We start from the raw sequence: 23,995 nt of genomic DNA, 5'->3' as shown, positions 1-23,995 counted from the left end.
CTTCCGGCAGTCGCCGCCTTCATGGAGTCTATGGGTTTTAAGGCAGAGGAACAGTTGTCTGAGTGGGAAACACCCCCGTTTGGCCCTGGGTTCGGGGGGAACCCGTTGTGCGGTTTCCCGACCCGCTACGACACTGATTAGCCCAGTGATAGCCCTTCCGACACTTGGGGCACTTCTTTGAGGGGCGGGCGGGCGCCGTCAATGAGCGGCACTCCCGCTGAAAGTGACCCTCCTTACCACAGTGGTAACAACGCTTCCCCTCCTTCCCGCTTTTCCGCAGGGTGGCGGCCATAACTCCAGCTTTATGTGCTTGAGTTCCGATGTTTTGGCACGCCCGCAGCATGTCTGACAGCTCTAGAATTCCAGAGGCTTGTGCAGCCTGGAGAGCACGGCGGCAATCCTTGTTCGCATTTTCAACCGCCATTTTTAACAGGATCTCCTGAGCTGCCGCAGGGTTATCCACCTGTCGGAGGATAGCCTCCTGCAATCTGTTGGTAAAATCCATAAAGGTCTCTGATGCACCCTGACGGATACTGGCAAAGCTTTTGGTAGGCTTGCCTGAATCCGGGACCTTCCGGAAAGCATGCTGGGCGCACTTGGAAATAATGGGGAAGACGGCCTGAGGGAGTTGAACAGTTCAGATGTTCACTGCATCTGAACAGTAGCAAATTGGCCCTCCCTTGCCAACTGCTCATAAATGACACCTTGCTCTCTGTACACCTGGGCTTGGCGTTCTGCCATCTGCCGATACTCACTAATCCAAATAACATACTGACTGGGCGTCAGCATCATGCGCAACAGCACCTTCCAATCTTTAGGGATCAGGGTGTACCCAGTACCTAGCCCTTCAATGAGACCACTTACATACGTGCTAGTGAGGCCGAACTCGTGAATCGCTTTCTTTACGTCTCTGATCACCGAGTAAGGCAAACTGACCCAGTTTGCAACCTGGTTGCCCTGGCCATCATCCTGCCAGGTCACCGGACAAACTGAGACCAGATCAGCCAGCTCCTCTGCTGTAATATCTGAGCGAGTCTTCGCTGCGTGAACCATTTGTTGCACCAGCGAAAGCCGCTGAGCAGACGCGGACGACCCCCGGGGGGCCCCGGAGCATGGGGCCCCACGGGGGGAGGGTGATCACACACCGGCTCCGGTGGGGAAGGCCAGGGAGGTGGTGGTAATAGAGGCCCTGGGGGCAAAGCAGGGGGAGGGATGGTTGCAGGAGCGGACGGGGGTGGCGGGATCGGCAGCCCCTCTGTTGGCGCGGGAGAGGGCCTTTCCGAGGCGACACGCTGTGTCGCATCGCCAGGAGAGGGGATGGCTGCAGGAGCAGACGGGCGTGGCGAGATCACCAGCCTCGCGAGGGAGGGCCTGTCTGAGGTGACACGCTGTATCGTGTCGCGGCAGAGGTGCCAGGCACGTAGAGCCTGCACGGGCGCCCGAGGCTCTTTGTGCAATGTCTGGCCCAACCGCTCCCAGTCCGCTAGCTTAAGGGTTCCAGCTTCAGGGTACCACGGGCATTGGGCACTCACCTCCTGTAGCAGGAGAGTGAGTTCTCGAGTGGGACAATCATGCTGAGCCTTACGCAGCAAATACTGTAGCTCACTGCGGTGTTGCACTTGCAAAGCAGAGAGGGAGCTTCCCATATTTACCACAATGAAAAATACTCACCGGGATCCGCGAAGCGGATGAGTGACGCGTCTGAAACCCTTGCCGGGCAAGGTGAGTGCTGAGAGCCCCACGTTGGGCGCCAGTTGTGGCGGTTCAATGACAAGACAGCACAGAGCTTTAAGCAAGCAAGCAAGCTGGTCTGCTAACAGGCTTCTGCCTGTCAGCTTTCCACCTTCCCCTTTATTCTTTCTCTCCCCCCGCGCATTACATTCTCCAACAGATAAAAGGAATACACTGGCTTTGTTTAACATTCTTATTTACCAATTTCTATCTACCACATTCCTTGCTCTCGGGCCTTGAGCCCAGTCCTGGGAGGCTTCCCACGGTTCATGTCATCTGGGTGAGATTCCAAGGTTGATGCCCTTGAAAGGAGCTGTGTGTGCACAGGTCCAGCACAACACTCCGGGTGTGCCCTGAATGTTGCCAAGCGCATAAACCTTGTATGAATCCTACACATTATGATACAAGATAATTACAAAATCACATATTGTTTTTTTCCACAGGTCCCCTGCCTCATTCAGTTCACAGGATGGATGCCTAAGGGGGCAGAATTGAGATTGCAGAGGCAACTATAAATCTGGCATTTCTTCATGCTTGACTTTTCAACCTAAATGATATTATTTTAACGTATTAGCAGATGACAGAACGAGGAGTAATGGTCTCAAGTTGCAGTGGGGGAGGTTTAGATTGGATATTAGGAAAAACTTTTTCACTAAGAGTGTGGTGAAACACTGGAATGCGTTACCTAGGGAGGTGGTAGAATCTCCTTCCTTAGAGGTTTTTAAGGTCAGGCTTGACAAAGCCCTGGCTGGGATGATTTAACTGGGAATTGGTCCTGCTTCGAGCAGGGGGTTGGACTAGATGACCTTCAGGGGTCCCTTCCAACCCTGATATTCTATGATTCTATGATCTCTTTGTATACAATTGGTATCTATATGCTTATAAAGCTAAAAAGTAGTGAGGACTGTAATACCATAAAGAATCAAATATAGAGCAGGGATATGCTAAATCTCAATAAACATATCAGGAAGGTAGAGCTATTTAAGATAAAGGACAACGTTAGCATAAGAACAAATGGGGATAAACGGGCCTTGAATAAATGTAGGCTAGAAATTAGAAGGAGGAGGAATGAGGTTCTGGAACAAAGTTCCAGGAGAAGTAATGGGGGCAAACAACCTAACTAATTTTCAGATGGAGTTTGATAAATTTGTGAATGGGATTATATGATGGGATTGCCTGCGATAGCAGGTGACTGGGTTTGATGGCCCAGGAAGTCATTTCTAGTCCTATCTATCCTGGAAACCAGACTCAGATTATAGAGGAATATAGGGCTTGCTGAAATGAGAGAAGTCATATAGTTGTTCTGTGACTGGCTTTTGAATTCTATTGAAATTGTAGTTTCAATTCTCTCTTGCAGCATAGCATAGAGCTATCCTTGATGAACAAACCAGTTGGGCAATATTTGTCTTGTGTTATGGTCCAGAGTACTAATCTTGATACAAAAAGAGTTTTGAAGTCAGAGAGTGCGTTGTATTCCATTTTGTACAGTCTTTTGCTTAGCTTTTCTGTCTGATCGACTTGCAGTCTATTTGTTATTTTATCAGTGATAACGTTAACTGGGATTGGTGCTTGTTTATAATACAAGTTGAGAAGAGCTCCAATAGGATGTTTGAACAAATTTATCGGGTGATTTGTTTGTTTTTCTTCCTTCTCACTGTAAACTTAAGAAGGTTTCTATTTTTGGAGGGCTATTGAGAAATAGCCACTGCAAGATTTCTTATTTTGTTTTGGAAGTTTTGTCATAGTGTCAGATGAGTTACCTGTATTCCCCTGAAGCTGTCAGTTTTAATTGAATAGGGTTTATATGGGCTTGTTTACATGGTTCTGTAGTCTGCACCAGTTGGGGTGTACATTTGAATGCACACCAGTGTTTTGTGCAATAACTGGCCCATGTGGACGCTGCTGGCATGCACTAAAATTTCCATAGTGTTTGTTCTTGTAATTCTGATTCAAACAGTACTACATTAACATGCACGTGGGCCAGTAAGTGCGACATGCTGGTGTTCCTTAGCTTTTACAACCCAGCTGGTGTGGACTAAAGCACCATGTTCAAGCCCTGTGAGCAATAAGAGTCAAGCTCAGGACTGCCAGCTTTAGCTGAGATTCCTAGTTAGCATCTGTAATAAAGTACAGCTGATTGAATTGATGTAGTGGCTCTTGTAAATCTGAGTGTAAGACAGTATTCAACAGCTATTGCTGAACGTGAAAGTGACCGTGTTGTTTCTCTACTATGACACTTTTTTCGTGGAAGAAGTGTAGGAACACATTAGTCAAGACAATGTTTTTCTCTATTCTGGGTTATAGTTTTTCATTTACAGATTGCAGACTGCAATGCTTCAGATTTTTATAGTAATGTGTATATATAACCACCACCACCAAATTACTCAGGCTTCTGTGTTTTACCAATATAGAAGAAAAAGTCAATTTCCTTTGACGTCAGTTGGCTTTGGATTAGGCCCTAAATTAATTGTTCCTAATAGTTAACATAATTATTTGTAATTCACTTGTACTGTATTTGGGGAAAAACATTAATATATAAATAAATGTATAATTTGAAGTTAATCTTTAATAGCTTGCCATGATAAATTACTAATTTCCCTATCTATTCTCACAGTACTGGCTGGATCCTGCAAGGACCCTTGCAGAACACAAGGAATTGATAAACAGTATGTATTTTACTTGAAACTCATGAACAGTTACTTCAAGATGAAGAGACAGAGGACACCATATGTGCAGAGTAGTGGGCCTTGATTTTTGAGGCATGACAGAATCATAGTTTCCTGAGCTGTATCAATATTGCAGTTAATCGCCATATCAAAATTACATACATCGACTGAGTGTAATGTCTTTCTCTAACTTAAGGATGTTTCTGTGATTAACCTTTGCTTAGAATAATAGAAGCACTGGTATATGCTGGGTATATGGTATATGATATAGTTCTTACTTGTATAATTTAGAATTGTACTGGTTTTGACTTCCCTGCCTTGCTAAGTGAAGTGAATGACTTTTTTTCCCTTCTAAAATTGGAAAAATATTGCTTCAGGTCCATATTAAAAAATTTGCTTAGCTTTTTATGAGTTATGTATTGGTGTCACCCTTTAGCTATCAGAGACAAATATCCCATAATTTAAAATATTATTTAATAGGGTTAATAATATTACTTTATTTTAATAGAAAATCAGAAACATTTTATAAAAATATTAATAATTAATATAGTAAAATTCCAAATAATACAACCAGATTTTTAAAAGTGCTCAGCACCAAGCATCTCCCACTGAGTTATGGATGCTGTCTACTTTTGGAAATCTGGCATTGTATGTGCAGGATTTCAAATGACAAATACATTCATATTTTAAAAGAAAATATTTGATGAGCAGCAATTTTGTTTATCTACCACGGTCTGCATTCAGGATTTGCTTGCAACAGATAATACCATCATAACTACCTAGCACAGAATTCCCTGCAGAGTTTTAAATTGTCATCTGCAAGACAGGAAAGTCTTGTAGCTGCTTGTAGGGAAAATACAGACATCTGAACTCTTGGCAGGAGAAGCTGCTTTTCAATTTGTTTTGTAAAAAAAAGGTAAATATACTTACATTTCACGGGCTCTGTGAAGTCAGTGGGACTAAACATGGTAGTAAACTCAATTCCTGGTGGCTGGTATTTGCAGGATTGAGCATGACTGCAGTTTGTTACTACCATGTGTATCTTTAATATCACACATAGTCCTACTGAAGTCACTTGGATCAATGGGACATTGGTTGAAGTTGGTGGAAGTATGCATGGGAATAAATATGATCATAACAGGAATTGTAGGATTGAGTTACTGGATTTTATTGGAGAGCTAAAACTTTTTAAAAAGTAAATTACAAAATTCAAAATATTTTACTAGGTAAATAAGGCATAATTATACTTTCAGTTATTAATTATCATGGGGAATGTTTCACATTGGGCACAGTGTTGTATTCACAAACAAATAGAAGAAACAATAACCAAAGAAAACAAAAACATCCTGTTCCAACAAAGTTTTTCTACTCTGTAAAGGTAAAAGAGACTCCATGAGGAGTCCAGTAGGAATATCACTCTGTGATGATATGGAAGAGCGGTGGGCTGTGTAAACCCCTTGAATAGATAGGCAGCTTAGTAGCTCTTATATAATCAAAGATTTTTTTTTATAAATATGCACTACAAAACTTAATTGTTCTCTCTTTCTCTTAGCTGGGCCACCATATACTCTATATTTTGGTGTTAAGTTCTACGCAGAAGATCCATGCAAACTTAAGGAAGAAATAACCAGGTATAGTATTGCATATTGTTTAAATATTGGTGATATGCATATGATGTGCTGATCTGAAATCATAATTAATAAAATTAAGATTGTAATCACATATATGCAGGTGCACACCGCTGCTGGGTTTTTTGTTTGTTTTTGCTTACACACCTGTGTCTGTAAGAAAACTGAGAGGAAGCTTGCATTGTTCAGTACAAACCTCTGTTTGGAAGATCAGATTGAACCTGTGCTATATGATACATGGGCAGGTGTCAGGGTTTTGTATGAATTGTTGGGAATTTTTCCTTTTTAAGCAATGTATTGTCACATTTGGATTTATACAAGTCCTGTGATGGATATGCTTCTAGAGAGAGGTTTTAGATTACTCCCCCCAGTTCGTGTATCCAAATACGCTGTAGGGAATACCTGCTTTCCTTTTAATTGGCCATGGTTTAAATTCCAGAACTATTTTTAAAGAAGTGTTTCTCCTGGTCTCTTGAAAAATATGCAAAATATGTGGAAAAGCAAAATAATGTTTATGATTCATTTAAATAACAGTTCGCCGCTGAAGAGTGCACTTATAGGAATACACTTGCATAAACACACACACAAGCTTATTTGTTGTGTTTTATGTAAAAAAGATCTCTGACAGTTCATTTCAGATTCACAAAGAAATTTGATATTCAAGTGACATATTTAGGCAGATGTAGTGTGCTGACTGGAAGTAATAAATATGTGGAAATGTTCCTCTCTTGCTGTTCACATCTATGCTCAAGTGAAACATGACATGTCAAACTTTATTACAATACACACATAAATTTTCATTTCCTAACCCAAGGTGGTTAATCGTGAAAAATAAGCAAAAATATTTTTCCTGTACTACTATGATAAGAATGTTTTTACCATATTGGCATTAGTTTATCCTCATAGTGACAAAATCTCCCAGTTTGACAAGTTTTATATTGAACTAGGAAAAACTAATACCACTAGGACTCTGTACAGTGAAAAAGCACGCATTAGTTGCAGTGTAATGCCCCATCTGCCCCGAAAGTTTGATATAGTTTTCCTGTACTTTTCCAGAACCACTTTCAACCCTGCTCACAGGGGAAAAAAGATGGCCCTGGGAAGAGAACTCCGGCAACAGAACCTGCTGTGATTACTACTCTGGAGGCAGGTTGGATTCATATCTGTGAAATGACAATTAAGAGCTAAATTTAAAAAAAATGCATTAATTTTGCTTATAACAAGGTCAGTTAATGATTTGCACTGCTTATTAGGTGCATACATCTTTGCAAAAAGCATTTTGGCATGCACGGTGCATTTTTAGTGAGTCTGTGTTTGTGTGTGCAATATGTTTGCTCACACAAAATTTGTGCTTTTTAAAACTAGGTGGGAAGGGGGCATAGGAAAGTACTAAGCTTATAATTGCAATCTTCAATAATACATAGCTAAGAATCTGCATGATCAAATGTCATCAAACTATTTGAGCCTTTATATCTTTGGGCTCTTACCTTAAACCCTGTAGGAAATAGACACATTTTCAGAAAGAATACTTATGCTAGAATCACCGCCTTCTACATAGAGTGCATTAAAGCAATTTTCTTTTCTTTATTGTGATAATTTTCAAACTTAGGTATGTGATTCCAGTGTTTTGACACTGTTATGTATATTTATTCATGGTATATGGGTCACTGACCTTTTTTTTTTTTTTTATGTACAGTGGTATGGAGCCTATTGTTATCTGATGTTAATACTTCTGTCACATTATGTGATTTCTATTTTTGAATAGTAAAAACCTATCAAATCTATAATCTCTTTACACCGGAAATTGATGTGTTCTGTAGGCAAAAATAGATGCTGACTGGTTATCAATATCTCCTGGGTATGTTTGCTCATGCAATGTTTAGACACCATTATTTATGCAATTTGGCAGAGCAAATAGCGAGCACTCGAGGGACAAGTTTGAACTAGAGGCCTGATCCTAAAAGGAGCTAAGTACTGCCATCATTCACTGACTTCAATAGGAGTTAGGAGTATCATCACCTCACAGAAGGCAGAATTGATGCTTCTGACTGCAAATTGTGGGGGGTTTGTTTTGTTTTTTTAAAAACTATTTCTTCCTCAAATCCACCGTGAAAATACACAAATAAGGACATTTAAGATAAGGGCCCCAGTTTGCATTTTGTGCTCAAATCAGCATTTTTGTGCCTGAAATGTTGGATTAGATGTATATACACTGATTTGACAGCCTTTGATTTGAATGTTCATACACATTTTGTATGTTTATTATCTAAATAATTATTCAAAATGTATTATTTTTCCATCCATATTAGCTTTACATCTTAGCAAAAGAATTGGTATTTACTGCCCACCTACTTTAGAGTATTTAGTTCTAAGTTCCCTTTTATGCAGAATTTGATTTCTAGTTTTAATTAACTTTTCTCTGATGATTTGTACCATATATTGTCAGATCTATTCCCACAGTCTATCACCTTTGTAAATACTGTGCCTGCATTAAATGGTATCATATGCTGCTGGCAATAACGTGCAGTGTTAAATTATATGTATTTTGTACTGTATATAGAGCCAAGTAGTTAAAATTTTAAAATGAAGGATGGAGGCAAATCAGTGGAGCCAACATGTACCTAAAAATGGGGGATAATTAGAATTTTTTAAAAAGCAGGTTAAGTTGTTTTTGTCTTACTTTAGATTATGCTAACTGTGAGGATAGATATGTATGAAGAAAATGTGAGGTTGTTAAAATGACACTTTTCAGAACTCAGGGGAAACCCTGCACTTCCATAATTACTAGGGAAATACCAAAGAACTGGCAGATAATATCCATATCCAGGCGAGCTGTAGACAATGGTTGTGCAGCAGGCTACACATAGTAAGGCCATACTCAGTCTTGTGCAACTGCTGGAAATGCTGAGGGGAGGAGGTATATATTGGAAGTGAACTTAGTTTTCAGTCAGTCAGCCAACAGATGTTGTAAGCTCCACAAGACCTTTAAATTTCTTCTCTGTCATCATAATTCATCCAAATAAGGGTCTGCCTGCTTGTTAAAATACTAAGGAGCAATAATGAGCGTGCACACTGTGTTTCCTGATACCATTGCAGTATGCCTTCTCATATAAGGCATTGGGCCCTGGGAAGACGAGGGGCTTAGATAACTGTGCATTTTTCCTCTCCAATAAGAAGTAGGGTGCAAATGGCACAGCTGTATATCCTGGAATGCCTATGGTGTCTGTGGGAACCATCAGCAAAAGAAGCTCATTTGGGCTGGAAGGATTCCAGATTAAATAGCACTGAAAGGTCTTTGAACGCTGGCAATTTTTATTTGAGTTTAACACAGTAATGCAAAGATTATTTGTCATATAATCTGCAGTCTGGATTGCCCAAAGACAAAAATATTTCAATAGCTTACAATGAACACATAGAAAGTACTAAGTATTTGCAAGAGTAATAATGATAATGCAATAATAAATACAAAATAAACGTAATAATAATGTGTAATGCAGTTATTTGGCTCTGTAAAATCAATGAGTTCCTGAATAAGGGAAGTTCAGTATGTAAGTATGACCAATTTGTGCCTGTATAACAAAAAGATCTTTTAAAAACTGTTTTTGAAAGAAATCACTGATATTCTTTCCGTATGATGTGATACGGGAAGACGTATAACCATTTGGCATAAACAGCATTTAAAAATATTTCCTTTAAATGTACTAGAGTATCTGAAAAACTGAACTAGATAACTTGTTTTCTTATTGCTCTGATCCTCTCTTTTGTTCATGTTGTTTCATTAGGAATTCAGTGTTCATGTGCTTAAGAGGGGGTATCAAATACTCTCACTTAATTTATACCAGCCTGTGTGAACAGTTTACCATACGTGTTTTTGATGTGTGCGGTTGTGATTAAGGAAGTTGTATGCAATATATTTTGTGAATATGGGGAAAAATCAGAGTTTAAAGGGACACAGTCAGCTTAAAATGTTGTCAGTTAAAAAATATTCTAAAAAGTCGCTTCTGTTACTCCTGACTCCTCTTGCTAAGTTTGGGCTCAGTTGTGGCTTTACCATGAGCCCTGGGTAAGGGGAAGTGCATTGTGCTGCCTCGGGGCAGATTTGGAAGCAGATTGAGAGTCACAATATACCCTCCTGGTTTCTTCCTGCTCTGAGGGGGAAGTACTCTGCACTTACAGTTATGTAGCCCAACTGGCTGGTGCGTTGGGAGGCAGAGCCATGGCCCCACCTCTTCCTACCCACCTGCAAGTAGAGGAATGGAATATAGTGGCCTTGTGGTGTCTATTTTTCCTCCCACACTTGCTGGCTGTGGTACATAGAGCCCTGTCAATGCCTTTTGGGGTGGTCTCTTGAGGGGCCTTAGCTTCTCCTGACTGACCCTCCTTTGTTTGCTCTCAGTCAGGTAAGTTCTTGGATCCTCACCTTCAATTAAGCCTGTCAGACCTTCACTTTTTGGGCTTGCCGTCTCTTTCAGTCTCCTGGCTGTTTTCTTGGAGGCAGCCTAGTGCAAAGCTGTCACTACCTTGCTATTCCAGGCCTTAGTACCTCCCTTTCCTTCTCTACACTTCTCCCTATACAACAGACTCTGTTTTCTTTATTGGTTGCAGCTGTGGACGCCTGCCTCCATGACTGGCAGCTGCTTGGGGTTGTGATCAAGCTGCTTGCTTGTAAATGGGAGAGACTTTCCTCCCCCCTCTGTCTGTGTTCAGTATGGGGTTTGTAAACCCTGTTACAAGCCCACACAAGCGAGTGAGTGCCTTGTGTCCTGTGTCTCCCTTGCTCTGCTCTACTAGTGAGGTCAAAATTTGTTCCATGTGTGGGTTAACAATCATATTTTCCTGTTTGATTTTAAACAATGTTTTCTCTCTCCTGATGCTGCCTGAAAATCCCACACAAACTCGGGGAACCACCTCTTTCTAGGGAAATTAACTATCACAGTGTGCTGTCAAGTGCACAAAGTAAACAAATGGGAAAACTAGAGAATTTTTTCCTCCTCCAGTCTTTCAGTGATACTAATCATGATGTTACTTGAACATTAATAGTAAAAAAAATGTTGCAGAGGATGCAAACGTGATTTTTGAGTTGACCATATCACTTTAAGCTGAGCTACAGACCTTCCCTGCCCCCCCCTCCCCGAATAAACCTGAAGGCAGTAAAATGTTACTATGTACACCAGAATCCTTAATATTGAATTAACAACTTCATTTTCTCTCTCTGTTTTAGGTATCAATTTTTTTTGCAGGTGAAGCAAGATGTTTTGCAAGGTCGCATGCCCTGTCCCATCAACATTGCAGCTCAGCTGGGAGCATATGCAGTTCAGTGTGAGTTCTTCTGACCAACTGATAACTTTTGTTTGTTAATGTCATAAAAATAAAGGGAAGGGTAACCACCTTTCTATATACAGTGCTATAAAATCCCTCCTGGCCAGAGGCAAAATCCTTTAATCTGTAAAGGGTTAAGAAGCTAAGGTAACCTCACTGGCACCTGACCCAAAATGACCAATGAGGGGACAAGATACTTTCAAATCTGGGGGTGGGGGAAAGGCTTTTGTTTGTCTGTCTGTCTGTCTGTCTGTAATGCTTTTGCCGGGAACAAATCAGGAATGCAAGCCTTACAACTCCTGTAAAGTTAGTAAGTAATCTAGCTAGAAAATGCGTTAGATTTTCTTTTGTTTAATGGTTTGTAAAATAAGCTGTGCTGGAGGGAATGTGTATTCCTGTTTTTGTGTCTTTTTGTAACTTAAGGTTTTGCCTAGAAGGATTCTCTGTGTTTTGAATCTGATTACCCTGTAAGATATTTACCATCCTGATTTTACAGAGGTGATTCTTTTACCTTTTCTTTAATTAAAATTCTTCTTTTAAGAACCTGATTGATTTTTCATTGTTCTGAAGATCCAAAGGTTTGGGTCTGTGTTCACCTGTACCAATTGGTGAGGATTATTATCAAGCCTTCCCCAGGAAAGGGGGTGTAGGGCTTGGGGGGAATATTTTTGGGGAAGACGTCTCCAAGTGGTCTCTTTCCCTGTTCTTTGTTTAAAACGCTTGGTGGTGGCAGCATACTGTTCAAGGACAAGGCAAAGTTTGTACCTTGGGGAAGTTTTTAACCTAAGCTGGTAAGAATAAGCTTAGGGGTTTTTTCATGCAGGTCCTCACATCTGTACCCTAGAGTTCAGAGTGGGGAAGGAACCTTGACAGTTAATGTTATGATTGATTCCAAATATTGCAGCAAATGGAGACTTTAATCTAAGTCTTTGTATGTTAGTTTAAAAAAATTAAATTACAGAGACTAACAGGAGAATTATAAATAGGTGACACATCAGTACAGATTATGTAGAACCAGTTACATGCATTTTAAATGAAGATACTATGGGATCTCTTCTGAAATATCTGACAGTTATTGACGGTTGAGTTACCGAGACTGTCCACAGAGAGAACTTTTTATTAGTGCTTGATGACATTACAAGTCAGGGTATGTCTACAGCCCAATATTATTTATATCATATTTTCTATTTCATCAAACAATGTGTAGATCTGAAGGGCCGGCAGCAGCCTCCAGACAAATCTGTTGATCATCCAAAATGATACAGTCCTGCAAAAACCACATTATGTCAATACTAATACTTGAAGATAATGAAGGGGAGGGATGTGTTTTAACTTGAAGCGTGAAGTTTTAATTCGACATTTCACTTATTGGCATGCACTTGAGAAGCAGATTTCATGAGTGCTAGTATATCCCATGGATTTGGCAGAGCAAACATGAACTACTTCACATTAATGGACAGTAAGTAAGAAGTAAGATTTTGCTCATCTTTGGGCTAAAATCAGATATCCAAATGCAAAATTTGGCAGTCAGGGATATCATGTGGATTTAGGATATTTTCTTGGGAACTCTGCATAGAAAACTTATAATTTACAGTTTTCATCTGTGGCAGATACTAAGTGAAGATTATTCAGTTTATCATTAATCCAAGTATGATTCAGTAGCAGCTACCTAATGCAAGCTGAAAATATTCTTCCTTTAATTTCTGTTTTAGAACAACATGTTTGAGAGATCACAACAGAATGAAATAACTTATTGAGTGTGAAAGGAGATTAGAGACTTTCATGGCATATGACATGCCTCTCAGGAAAGTTAAAGCATGTCACATTCTGAATTTTTTTCATTGACATTTCCCCAACTACGGAAGGTGATATGACCCAACCCAGAAGGCTGTTTGTGATAGGCCTTTCACTTCAATGACAGTTGTGCCTTGACTGTGAAATATTGCAATATATATTGGTCAGGTATATTGTTTTGCAGTGAGTGCATCATCTTCAAACAGATTATGAGAAATAGGAACAAGAATATACTCTGTTTCCCGGTCATAGGCATAGTGGCTAAATTGTAGGAATCTGCAGCTCCAGTCAAAGATTGTTTATAGGATACTAATCTCAATGACCAATACTTCTTTCTTTTAAATGCCACAAGGAAATAGCTAGAAAAGTTCATTTTGGATAGGAGAGCTAGAACAGGTACATAGTAGTTACAAAGGGCTAAATTCAGCCCTGGCAGAAACAGGCGTATCTTCATAAGACTTCATAAGAAGTTATGCCTTCTTACATCAGGGCTGAATCTGACAAAAATATGCAGATAGAGACCCTCACATAATGCATATGTTTGTGTGAAACACTGAATTTATAAGCCAGAAGCACTAGCACAGGAATCGCACCCATAGGCTTGGCAGCAGCATAGAGTGCAGTATACACTATACATTCTGCGGGCCTTACGGCGCACAGAGCTACACCTGCTCTATTGTGCAATCTGATTTTTTCTATTAAAGTGCACAATGAAGCCCAACGTCATTATTCCTGCTGTTTATTCTGTTTCAGGCATGAGGGTCACTGTTTTATTGTTGGGCTTTTTGCGGGGTGGGGGTTGGGGTTGGGGTTGGAGTGGTGGGGAGGGGAATTCCTGTATCTCTGCTGATCAGATCAGTCTCTTGTTTTGGAGACAAGACTAATATGTAAAAAAAAATCCATAACAAAAATGAGCTGATGTTTTATGGGATTTTTTTCATTATGATTTATGGCACTGACCTCATGGTGTGTGAAGAGGCATAGCAATGTCCATGGCTTCAGTGGGATTTGGATGGGAACCTCCAATAAGGTTGGGCTTCTGGGGAGCCCTTGCCTCCTTGAGGGCCTAATGGTACTGCCTTTACTCATGTTAAGGAGCACTTACACAGATTGTCCCATTAACTTCAGTGGGGTTACTCATATAAATGTTACCCAATGTAAATTAGAATTGTAGAATTGGGCCCTGATTAAGATATACATTTAATATACAGCTGTTTGCAAGGGTATAAAATAGGATTGTGGCTCATCAGACAAATAGTTTGTCACTTTATATCATGTCACTTTTGCTTGTATATGCAAATTCCAGGGCACTCCAAAAACAATTATATTAAAATGCATAATCATTGATTAAATTTTAAAATAGAGTCCCCATATTTCTTTTAAATATGATTTAATCATTATTTTAATTTTTAAAGTGAATTTAGTGTTCAGGAAATGTACTGAAATTAACTGGAGACTAAAGTCTTTTGTTTACCTATAGGTACTTCAGCTTTCTTCTCAAAGGACTACCTTTAAGCTAGACAGGATAGTTACATCTCCATTCTCATTCAGTCCTTGACTTCTCTGCTAGGACTCCCAACAAGGATAGCAGTCAATGCCCATTTGAATGTTCGTTTTTATTATATGGGCACAAACCTTCTAAGAACTGGACTCAGCACATCAATTCATTTCACATGCACCACAAAGTAGCATATTGTTGCAATTATTACTGACCTAAACTACATTAGTTCCAGTTCTGCGGAGGTGACAAACTTCATACCATATTTCCTAGCCCTTGAACCTTCCATTCCTCTAAAAAACATGTTACTAATGAAATTTCTCTTCCAGTCTTGCATGGATTGGTCTACAATGCTTTGTTAATAAACTAAAATAAAGGGAAAACGTTGCCATGCATTTTTCCTCTCCAATGAGAAAAAATAGTTTTCTTTTACCTATTGAGTGGTGAACTCATAGAGTTACTTGGGAAAAGGTGCAGTGGCACATGCAGATTGGTTAGACAGTACATCTTTTGGGTAATGGGAAAATGTTTGAAACTTGTGACAATTTTTTTTCTTGTGCATCATAGCTGAGCTGGGAGACTATGACCCATATAAGCACACTGCAGGTTATGTGTCAGAATATCGATTTGTTCCAGACCAGAAGGAAGAACTGGAAGATGCAATAGAACGGATACACAAAACTCTGATGTAAGAATTCAGTTTTGTTATAATGCATGGGAAATCATGTGCTACAGGTACTAAGTAGAAGGGAAGAAGGAACTGATATATTGTCACATATCTTTGTCTTGCCAGAATGAAGGTCTGCAGAATCTGCTAGTGACATGAAACATCCTTTTATGCTCACCAGAAATCTAAAATAGAGATAATACAAAGAGAGTGGCTTTATTAATAACTGATTAGAAATATAAGTAGAACAGATATGGTACTTTAGGTACCTTTAGTTAAAAAATTTCTAAAAATACATATAAATGTCCAGATTATGCACTCTGAATTTTGCAATGGAGGGGGATGAAAGTAGTATCTTATTGTTAAGGCACTGGACTGGGATCCAAGAAATTTGGATTTAGTTTTCATCTTTACCATAGACTTTTTGTGTAATTTTGGGCTAGTCACTTAATCTCTCTGTGCCTCAGTTCCCTATCATCTCTTGGTATGTGTACATACAGCACTTAATACAATGGGCCCCCGTTTCCTTGCCAAATCGTTAGGTGTTGTAATGCAGTCATGCATATAGCAATCTTCATGGAACATGGAGGAAGGTTGCAGTAGGGAAGAGTTTGGAGAAGGCACAGGAAGTTAGTCTGTGTACACATGAGTTGAATGCAAAATAGTTCTCTTAATAAAGAGCCTTTTTATATTTATAAGTATGCTGTCCTCTCATGTTATTACCTAATACACAGAACATGAAACAACGCTTATCTACCCAGTAAGAACTGATCAAGAAGGTTCTTTTATGACTGTTGCACTACATCCCCTTCTTCTTAATTTTGTTTGAGGTATTAAAGGGTTATCTGAAAAGACTAACGTTCTTGTATATAGGTGTAGATACCATGATGCTTTTGCTACATTAAAGTACATATTTTGCTAAATGCCAGGTAAGGCTTTGCAGCTAGTAGTTTCTGCAGATTGGCATTATCTATATCTTGCTTAATGAGAGGAGGTGTTAACTTCCCTCAAATATATAGAGGCATGCCCCTCCCCGAACATTCATCACTTGACATTGGGGTGCTTGCCAGTTAGCACCTTGACTTGAATCTTCCCCTTTTAGGGGAAGGTAGCTATTATTATTTATTTCTATCTATGTATGTAGCCCTCATCACTTTATTGTCTGAGTGCCTCATAATCACTAAAATATCACTAGTATAGTCTTACTATAACTTCTCAGTGCAGCAGGGAAGTTCCATTATTCCCATTTTAAAGGTGGGAAACCAAGGCACAGAGAAAGTGACTTGCCCAGTGTCACACAGGAAATCTGTGTCAGAACCAGGAATTGATTCCAAGTCTCCTGAGTCCCTGGTCAGTGCTTAACTGAAGGACATTATTTCCTCCCTGTTTGTATTGCAATAATGCCTAGAATTCCTAATCATTGTGCTAGACCCATTGTGCTAGGCTGTGTGCAAAGTAAAAGACAGCCATTGCCTTTAGATAACTTTAGTCCTAAAGACAAAACACACAGGGGTGTGTGAAACAAATGGGGATAAATGAGTGGTGATGGAGGACAGTTGTGTTAATAAGACAGTGTTTTTACATATATTTTGCACAATGCGTAGGTTTAATAAACCAATCCATAGTTGTAATATTAGCTTGCACCTGCCTGGCCATTATTAGCTGGCATGGGTTTGTAGCATCAAGATGAAGGGTGAGACTAAAGGAGGGATCCGAAGGTGGATTAGAGGAGAGATCATGCTCGATCGTATAGAGTTTTTAAAAAAGAAATTACAAGTTTTTGTGTGGAGATGGATGGGGAGGTCTAAGGAGGGAATCAAAGGTGGCGAAATGTTGGCTGTTTTTGTGGCTTTGGAATTCAGTGAGGGAGAAATAGAGCTGTTTGTTTAAGAAAGTGGTAGAAAAAAGAAAAAGAGTGAATTTGCAATGAACACAATCAGTATGGTTGTTGTGGGACTTGTACTGAAGACATTCAGCAGCACAGGAACAAGAGCAGAGGAAACAGATGTTGGAGGAAAGCCAGGGGTAAGAGTGGGAAAGGTTAGACATTGTGATGGGAGAGAGGGCAAAGGAATCAAGGTTGGAGGAGAGAGTGGAATGGAAGGAATCAATGGAGGAGAGATAAGGGTGGGCTTAAGGGTGGAAAAGAGATGTAGATGTATTTGAAATCATGGATGCTCCTTTGGTTTTCTCTTACTGCCGCATGGTTGGGGTTGGAATCCTCTCTCCTCCGCACTCGTAGTTCGCCTACGAGAGCACTTGTTGGGGGACTAGGCCCTGCATCCCAGGTTTCAAGGACTGAGTGTCATGCTCTCACTCAGTCTCAGTGAGCAATGAGCACTGCCACTGCTTGGGAAAGTGCATCTTGTTGCGTGCTGTGAGATCTGTTCACGGACCTGTGAGGCTTGTCTCCTGTGACTCCGGAAGTTCCTCGTGGAGGAGGCTCTCCCGCCATATGTGGGGTCCTATCTGGGACTGGCGGAACCAATGGTGCCTCTCCCTTCACCAGTGATGAGTGCCGCACTTACCACCTCCCACTCTGATCCAACAGCACCACCAGCGCAGGACAATGCCAAGCGAGAGGGTCATAAGTGCTCGTATGGCCCTCTCAGCAAGTCAGTGTCATGGACTGCAGCGAAGCACAACATTTCCTTCCCGGGCTGCGCCAGGTTGCACAAGAAGTCATGTGCAGATCCGATCATGCCACCTCCCAAGCTTACCTGTGCAGAGTGTAAAGCCAAAAGGAAGAAAGAAGTATCGGCCACCGTACCAAGGGACAGCCCTCTGCAGCATGCACCCCTGGTATGACTGGAATCCCCACACTCCTAACCGCACATGCCACCCCGCTTCAGTGGTCAGTGGGATGTACCTTGAACACCCAGACAAGTCGAACCGCTGCTCCCAACGGTGCACTTAGACCTGCCATATCCACTCTCGCTGCTGCTCTCGGCACTACAGTTTCCCGACAGACATAACGATTATCCTGGGCGAGAGATCGTACCTGGTGATTGCAGGACCGCCCACACTGATGGCTCCGCCTCTCCCTGAGATTTCTTCGGACTGCAACAGCTAGCGGAGGAACCACCATTCTCCCCAACGTCCAGGTGCAGCTCAGACTCCCCGGCATGACCACTGCACCAGGCAGGGTGCTTTGGCACCGCCAACTTGATACACGTATCTTTGGGGTCCGTAGTACCCCAGGACCAGACACCATGGGCACACTGGCTGCCCTGGAACCCATACAACTCTGTGTACCCACAATCACAAGCCTCACATCCATCCGAGTGCCTGTGCTGGAACCATTCAGCTTGGATCCAGAGGCAGACATAGAACGGGAGCCGATCCCACTGGTTCCGCCAGGACTGCCAGCTGCCGCCTCCTCTCCCACTGATGCATTGATTCCCCCAGTCCTCTTGCCTCCTGATGATCATGGGTAATACCAGGAGCTGCTGCAGAGGGTAGCCCTGGGCTTGGGCATACCTTTGGAGGAAGTTCTGGATCAACACTACCAGCTGGTGGACATCCTCTAGACCAGGGGACCATCTCACATCGCACTGCCCACAAATGACACTATCCTTCAACCTGCATGAGCAGTCTGGCACATACCAGCTTCCTGTGCCCCTACGCCTAAGAGAGTGGAATGCAGCCATTTTATCCCATCCAAGGGGGATGACATTCTTTTTTCCCACCCTGCTTTGCTGGTGGTACACGCGGCGACTGAATGGGCAAGGCAGCATTCCCATACCTCCACCCCCTCCACCCTCGGATAGTTCAGCAAACTTCCTTGACCTCCTGGCCACAAGGGTTACTCCTCTGCAGCCTGCAGTTCTGCATATCCAAGATCAGCTTGCCAAGTATGACTTTAGTAACTATGCCAAGCTAGTAGAGTTCCTGGAGGATTTGCCACAGGACAAGCAACAGCCATTCCAGACTCTAGAGGAGGAAGGCTGCCTGACGGCCAAGGGTAGCGTCCAAGCTGCTGTGCATGCAGCAGATACATCCTCCCGCTCTCTTGCCACAGGCACAGTCGTACGATGAGACTCCTGGCTGAAATCCTACAGCTTCCCCAGGGAGGTTCAGACCACGATCGAGGACCTCCCCTTCGATGAGGACAAGTTGTTCTTGGCGAAGACGGATGAGTCCCTCCACTCCCTGAAAGACTTAAGAGTGAAATTCTAGTCTCTCGGGATTTATACCCCAGTGCTCTGTTGAAAGCAACAGAGGCCATCCTTCTGACCATGATCCTCGCACCCTACCAGCACGCTTATGTCCAGTATCAGGAGCCTGCACGGCGGCCCCCCAAGATCATAGCATTCGTGACCATCAGCTACTGCCACCTCCTCAGCTGTACTATGGCATCAAACAAAGGCCCAGTTTTGACATGCATATCGAGAGCTGCGAGCTCCCCACATTGCTGCCTCTGGTCCCCCCTACCACCTTTGGGGTGATCTGGGTTGAGATCACCATGGACCGTTGGGTACTAGAGATTGTATAACATGGTTACTCTATCAAGTTCCTTACCTTCCCCTTCCCCGCCCCCCCCCAGCCCCCAGCACCTCCTGGGAGTCTCTCTCATCACAGCCTCCTACATGAGGCAGACAACGTCCTGAGGAATGGTGTGATTGAACTAGTGGCTGGCCCCTTCATTGGCAAGGGCTTCTACTCCTTGTACTTTTTCATCTCAAAAAAGGGAAGTCTCTGCCCTGTACTCAATCTCTAACTACTCAACACTGTCATCAGGAAGACCAAGTTCTGTATGATGATGTTTCCATCAAATATCCCCTGCCTTCCCCTGGGGGTATGGCTCACACCTCTCAACATGAAAGATACTTATTTCCACATTGACATCCATCTGGCCCATTGCAAGTTTCTTCCTTTCTGCGAGGGGGACAACCACTATCGTTTGAGTTCTTCCTTTTAGCTTCTTGACGGCCCTGAGGGTTTATACCAAGGTCTCTGTGGTCACTGCAGCCCAACTGCGACAACAGGAGTACCCTATGTTCTCTTACTTAGACAACTGGCTTCCAGAGGTGCAAACCCTCACCAAAATGTTGTCGTCCATCTGCGCTCTCCACTCGCTCCATGCCACTCTCGGCATTTGTATCAACGAGGAGAAATCTGTGCTTGTTCCAACGCAGACAATTCATTTAATCGGATTCCGTGGATTCGTGACAGCTTGGGCCTTCCTCCCAGCGGACCGTTTTGCCACCCTGACAGCCCTCATGGTAGCCCTATGCTGCATTCCACGCCCCATACTGCAGCACTGTCTCTGCCTCCTTGGCCACATGGTGGCCTGTATCCATGTAATGCCGCCTGCCTGCCTACACATGCGCTGTCTACAACTGTGGGTCCTATAAGTCTGCAGACCCACCTGGATGTCACCCTGATTGTCCCACATCTGGTCTGTACCTCCCTACTGTGGTGGATCAACCCTGCCAAGGTTTTGCTAGCACCCCCTTCACCACTTCTGCCCCCACAGCCACCATCACCACAGACACCTCTCTAGCCGGTTGGGGTGCCCACCTCGATGCACATGCCGTGCAAGGGACATGGACGCAGTGCATCAACATCCTGGAGCTTCGAGCGGTCCACTAAGCCTGCTGTGCATTCCTGCCCCTCATCTGAGCCCAACACATTCAGTTCCTCTCTGACAATACCACTGCAGTGTCATACATAAACCGGCAAGGGGGCACCAGGTCCCAGTCACTGTCAAATTTCCCTTTTTTGACAGGGTTCCTGGCCTAGAGGTTAGGGTAGTTGATTTTAGTAAGGCTTTTGACACAGTCCCATGTGGCATTCTCATAAGCAAACTAGCCTAGACTAGTGGTCTAGATGAAATTACTATAAGGTGATTACTATAACTAGTTGAAAGACTGTACTCAATGAGTAGTCATCACTGTCAAAATGGGTTCATTGTCAAACTGGGAAGGTGGGTTAGTGGGGTCCCACCGAGGTCAGTCCTGGCTCAGGGACTGTTTAATATTTTCATAAATGACTTGTACAATAGAGTGGAGAGCATGCTTATAAAACTTCTGGATGACACCGTGCTGGGAGAGGTTGCAAACACTTTGGAGGACAGGATTAGCATTCAAAATGATCTTGACAAATTCCAGAACTGGTCTGAATTCAACAAGATGAAATTCAGTAAAGATAAGTGCAAAGTATTCACGTAAAAAGGAAAAGCTAAATGCATAATTACAAAATGGGGAATAACTTGCTAAGTGATAGGCTCTACAGCTGAAAAAGGATCTGGGTTTATAATGGATCACTAATTGAATATGAGTCTTATATCATTCTGGGGTGGATTAACAGGAGTTTTGTATGTAGGACATGGGAGGTAATTGTCCCAATTATCTGGAGTATTGATTACAATTCTGGGTGTTACACTTTAGGAAAGATGTGGACAAACTGGAGAAAGTCCAGAGTAGAGCAAGAAAAATGATAAAAGATTTGGAGAACCTAACCTATGAGGAAAGATTTTAAAAACTGGGCATGTTTAGTCTGGAGAAAAGAAGACTGAGTGGGGACCTGATAACAGTCTTCAAATATGTTAAGGGCTGTTATAAAGTGGACTGTGATCAGTTGTTCTCCATGTCCATTGGAGGTAAGACAAGTAGTAATGGGCTTAATCTGCGGCAAGGGAGATTTAGGTTAGATATTAGGAAAAAAACTTTCTAACTATGGGGCAGTTAAGCTCTGGAACAGGCTTCCAAGGGAGGCTGTGGAATCCCCATCATTGCAAGTTCTCAAGAGCAGGTTATACAAAAACCTTATCAGGGATGGTTTAGATTTACTTGATCCTACCTCAGTACAGGGAGCTGGGCTTGATGGCTTCTGGAAATTCCTTCCAGCCCTACATTTCTATGATTCTAAGTAACATTGTGAAGTTTGGAAAATGGTGTATACTGAGAGAAGGTTTAAAACTCTGAGTTGAAGTATAGAGCTACACTGGATCCCTTCATTTTAACTTGGAAGATACGATGAAATATTGAACGTTTGAGAATGTTTTCAGTGAAGAGTTTCTACATCTAGCTCTCCCCTCACCCTGTTTCCTCTATGCTGGGAAAGACTCTGTTTGTGTTCTGTACTAGCCACAGTTTACATCTTCACAGAGCAGTGCCTTTCCTCTTTAGAGACTTTTCCAAATATATCGTTACTGAATGGACAGTTGGGGCATTTGGCAGGTTGAGAGGCAGTTTGGAATCGTGGTGGAAGCATGTTATTTAGCATGATGTTTTTGCAAACAAAATCAGAAATGAAATAGATGAAGTGAGCTGTTGCTCACGAAAGCTTATGCTCAAATAAATTTGTTAGTCTCTAAGGTGCCACAAGTATTCCTTTTCTTTTTATAGTTAGCAGTGTTGACATTTAAATTGTCATTGATAGATTTTAGAGTTAACTCACTGAGATGAGTGGCAATTCACACCTTTTAGTGCTGTTGTTTCAGATTGTCTGCAGACTCTGAAGAAAACAGTCCTTCAGTGAACATTTTGTTTCACAATTATGAAGGCTAGAAATATAATTTTTTTTTAAATGAAAAATCTAAGTCTGGAGCAAAATTTTGCAATTTGGGGTGTAGAAGAGGTGATTCCTGTGGCAAATTCCATAACCACAGAATTGGGAAATACATATGACCCTGCTGTGTATTAGTAAATACAGCAGTGAACCAAAAATCCACCAAGAAAGAAATCTTGCCCTTACAAGTTTTCTCTGTAGTGGGCTTTGGATCCTCTTCTTACCCATGAACTCTTGTAAATGGGGGCTAAGCTCAGCCTCAGCTTGCTTCAGCTCCTAAATTTTGATAAGGAGGTAGATGTCTACAATCATTATTTCTACTGCTCCATCCACAGAGAGGAGCAACCTCTATCCACAGTACAGATGGAGTCATTTATATAGCCATGAGAGGTTTCTGTATTCATGCTGGAGGCTGGCATTCCACTACTTTTTTTGCCTCTACATTGCACACGTCTCTTCCCTGTCACACGTAAAGCAAACACAGGGAGTGCCAGCCTGGGAAGACACCAGCTGATTAGATCTCCACTCTTCTTAACCAGAAGAAAGGAATGGGGAGATAAGAAAAAGAGAGACAGCATGTATTACAGGATTTTTGAAATCTTATGACAAGATCCTGGGCCCCATATCACATCTTGGATATGGATGATATTAAACACAGGAGTGAAACATTTCACCAAGGCAACATCTGCAGGCTATAGCATAAGATGTGAAGTGTCTTTGGAATATACATTGATGAATCCTTTTGAACTGATGCCGGTATATTCATAAGTTACAGTCTCAATAACCTTTATATGAATGCTACTGAGTAATTAACAAAAGTATGGTAAATCCCAGTTGGGAATGAGATTGCAGAAGTATTACTTCAGCCTTACAATGGAGAACCTTATTGAGTATGTTGCATCTATGACCGTTATTAAGGGAAGAGTAAAATTAAACACTGAGGATGTGTACATTGTTAAAGGCTTTGGATTTACTCATATTTTTATGCGAAGTAATAAATCCCTCCTCACTGGTGTCAAATACATACCTAGGTTTCTGTTTTTCTCCATTATTTCTCTACCGTATATAACTAGTGAAAGTTGCTGGTTGCTTCAATGATACTTACATGGAGAAGGAGAGTCGGTTTCCTGCAGATAATTTGTGATACGGTCCTGCAGTAGACTCCAAACTGAATTTT

General features: G+C 41.9%; 1 protein-coding gene across 1 annotated transcript in view; it reads left to right on the top strand.

Moving 5' to 3' along the window:
- The window catches only part of EPB41L4A (erythrocyte membrane protein band 4.1 like 4A), a 218,902-nt gene that overhangs the window by 96,652 nt on the left and 98,255 nt on the right, over positions 1-23,995 (top strand). The window contains exons 3-6 of the mRNA XM_077817308.1: positions 4,346-4,397; positions 5,950-6,028; positions 11,247-11,344; positions 15,204-15,324. Coding sequence (XP_077673434.1) covers positions 4,346-4,397; positions 5,950-6,028; positions 11,247-11,344; positions 15,204-15,324 — 350 coding nt within the window. The remainder of the gene's footprint in view (positions 1-4,345; positions 4,398-5,949; positions 6,029-11,246; positions 11,345-15,203; positions 15,325-23,995) is intronic.

This window comes from Eretmochelys imbricata, chromosome 5, assembly GCF_965152235.1.
Source record: "Eretmochelys imbricata isolate rEreImb1 chromosome 5, rEreImb1.hap1, whole genome shotgun sequence".
Lineage (NCBI taxonomy): Eukaryota > Metazoa > Chordata > Testudines > Cheloniidae > Eretmochelys > Eretmochelys imbricata.
The sequence above is the reverse complement of the archived record's forward strand: the minus strand, read 5'-3'. Positions and strand labels throughout refer to the sequence as shown.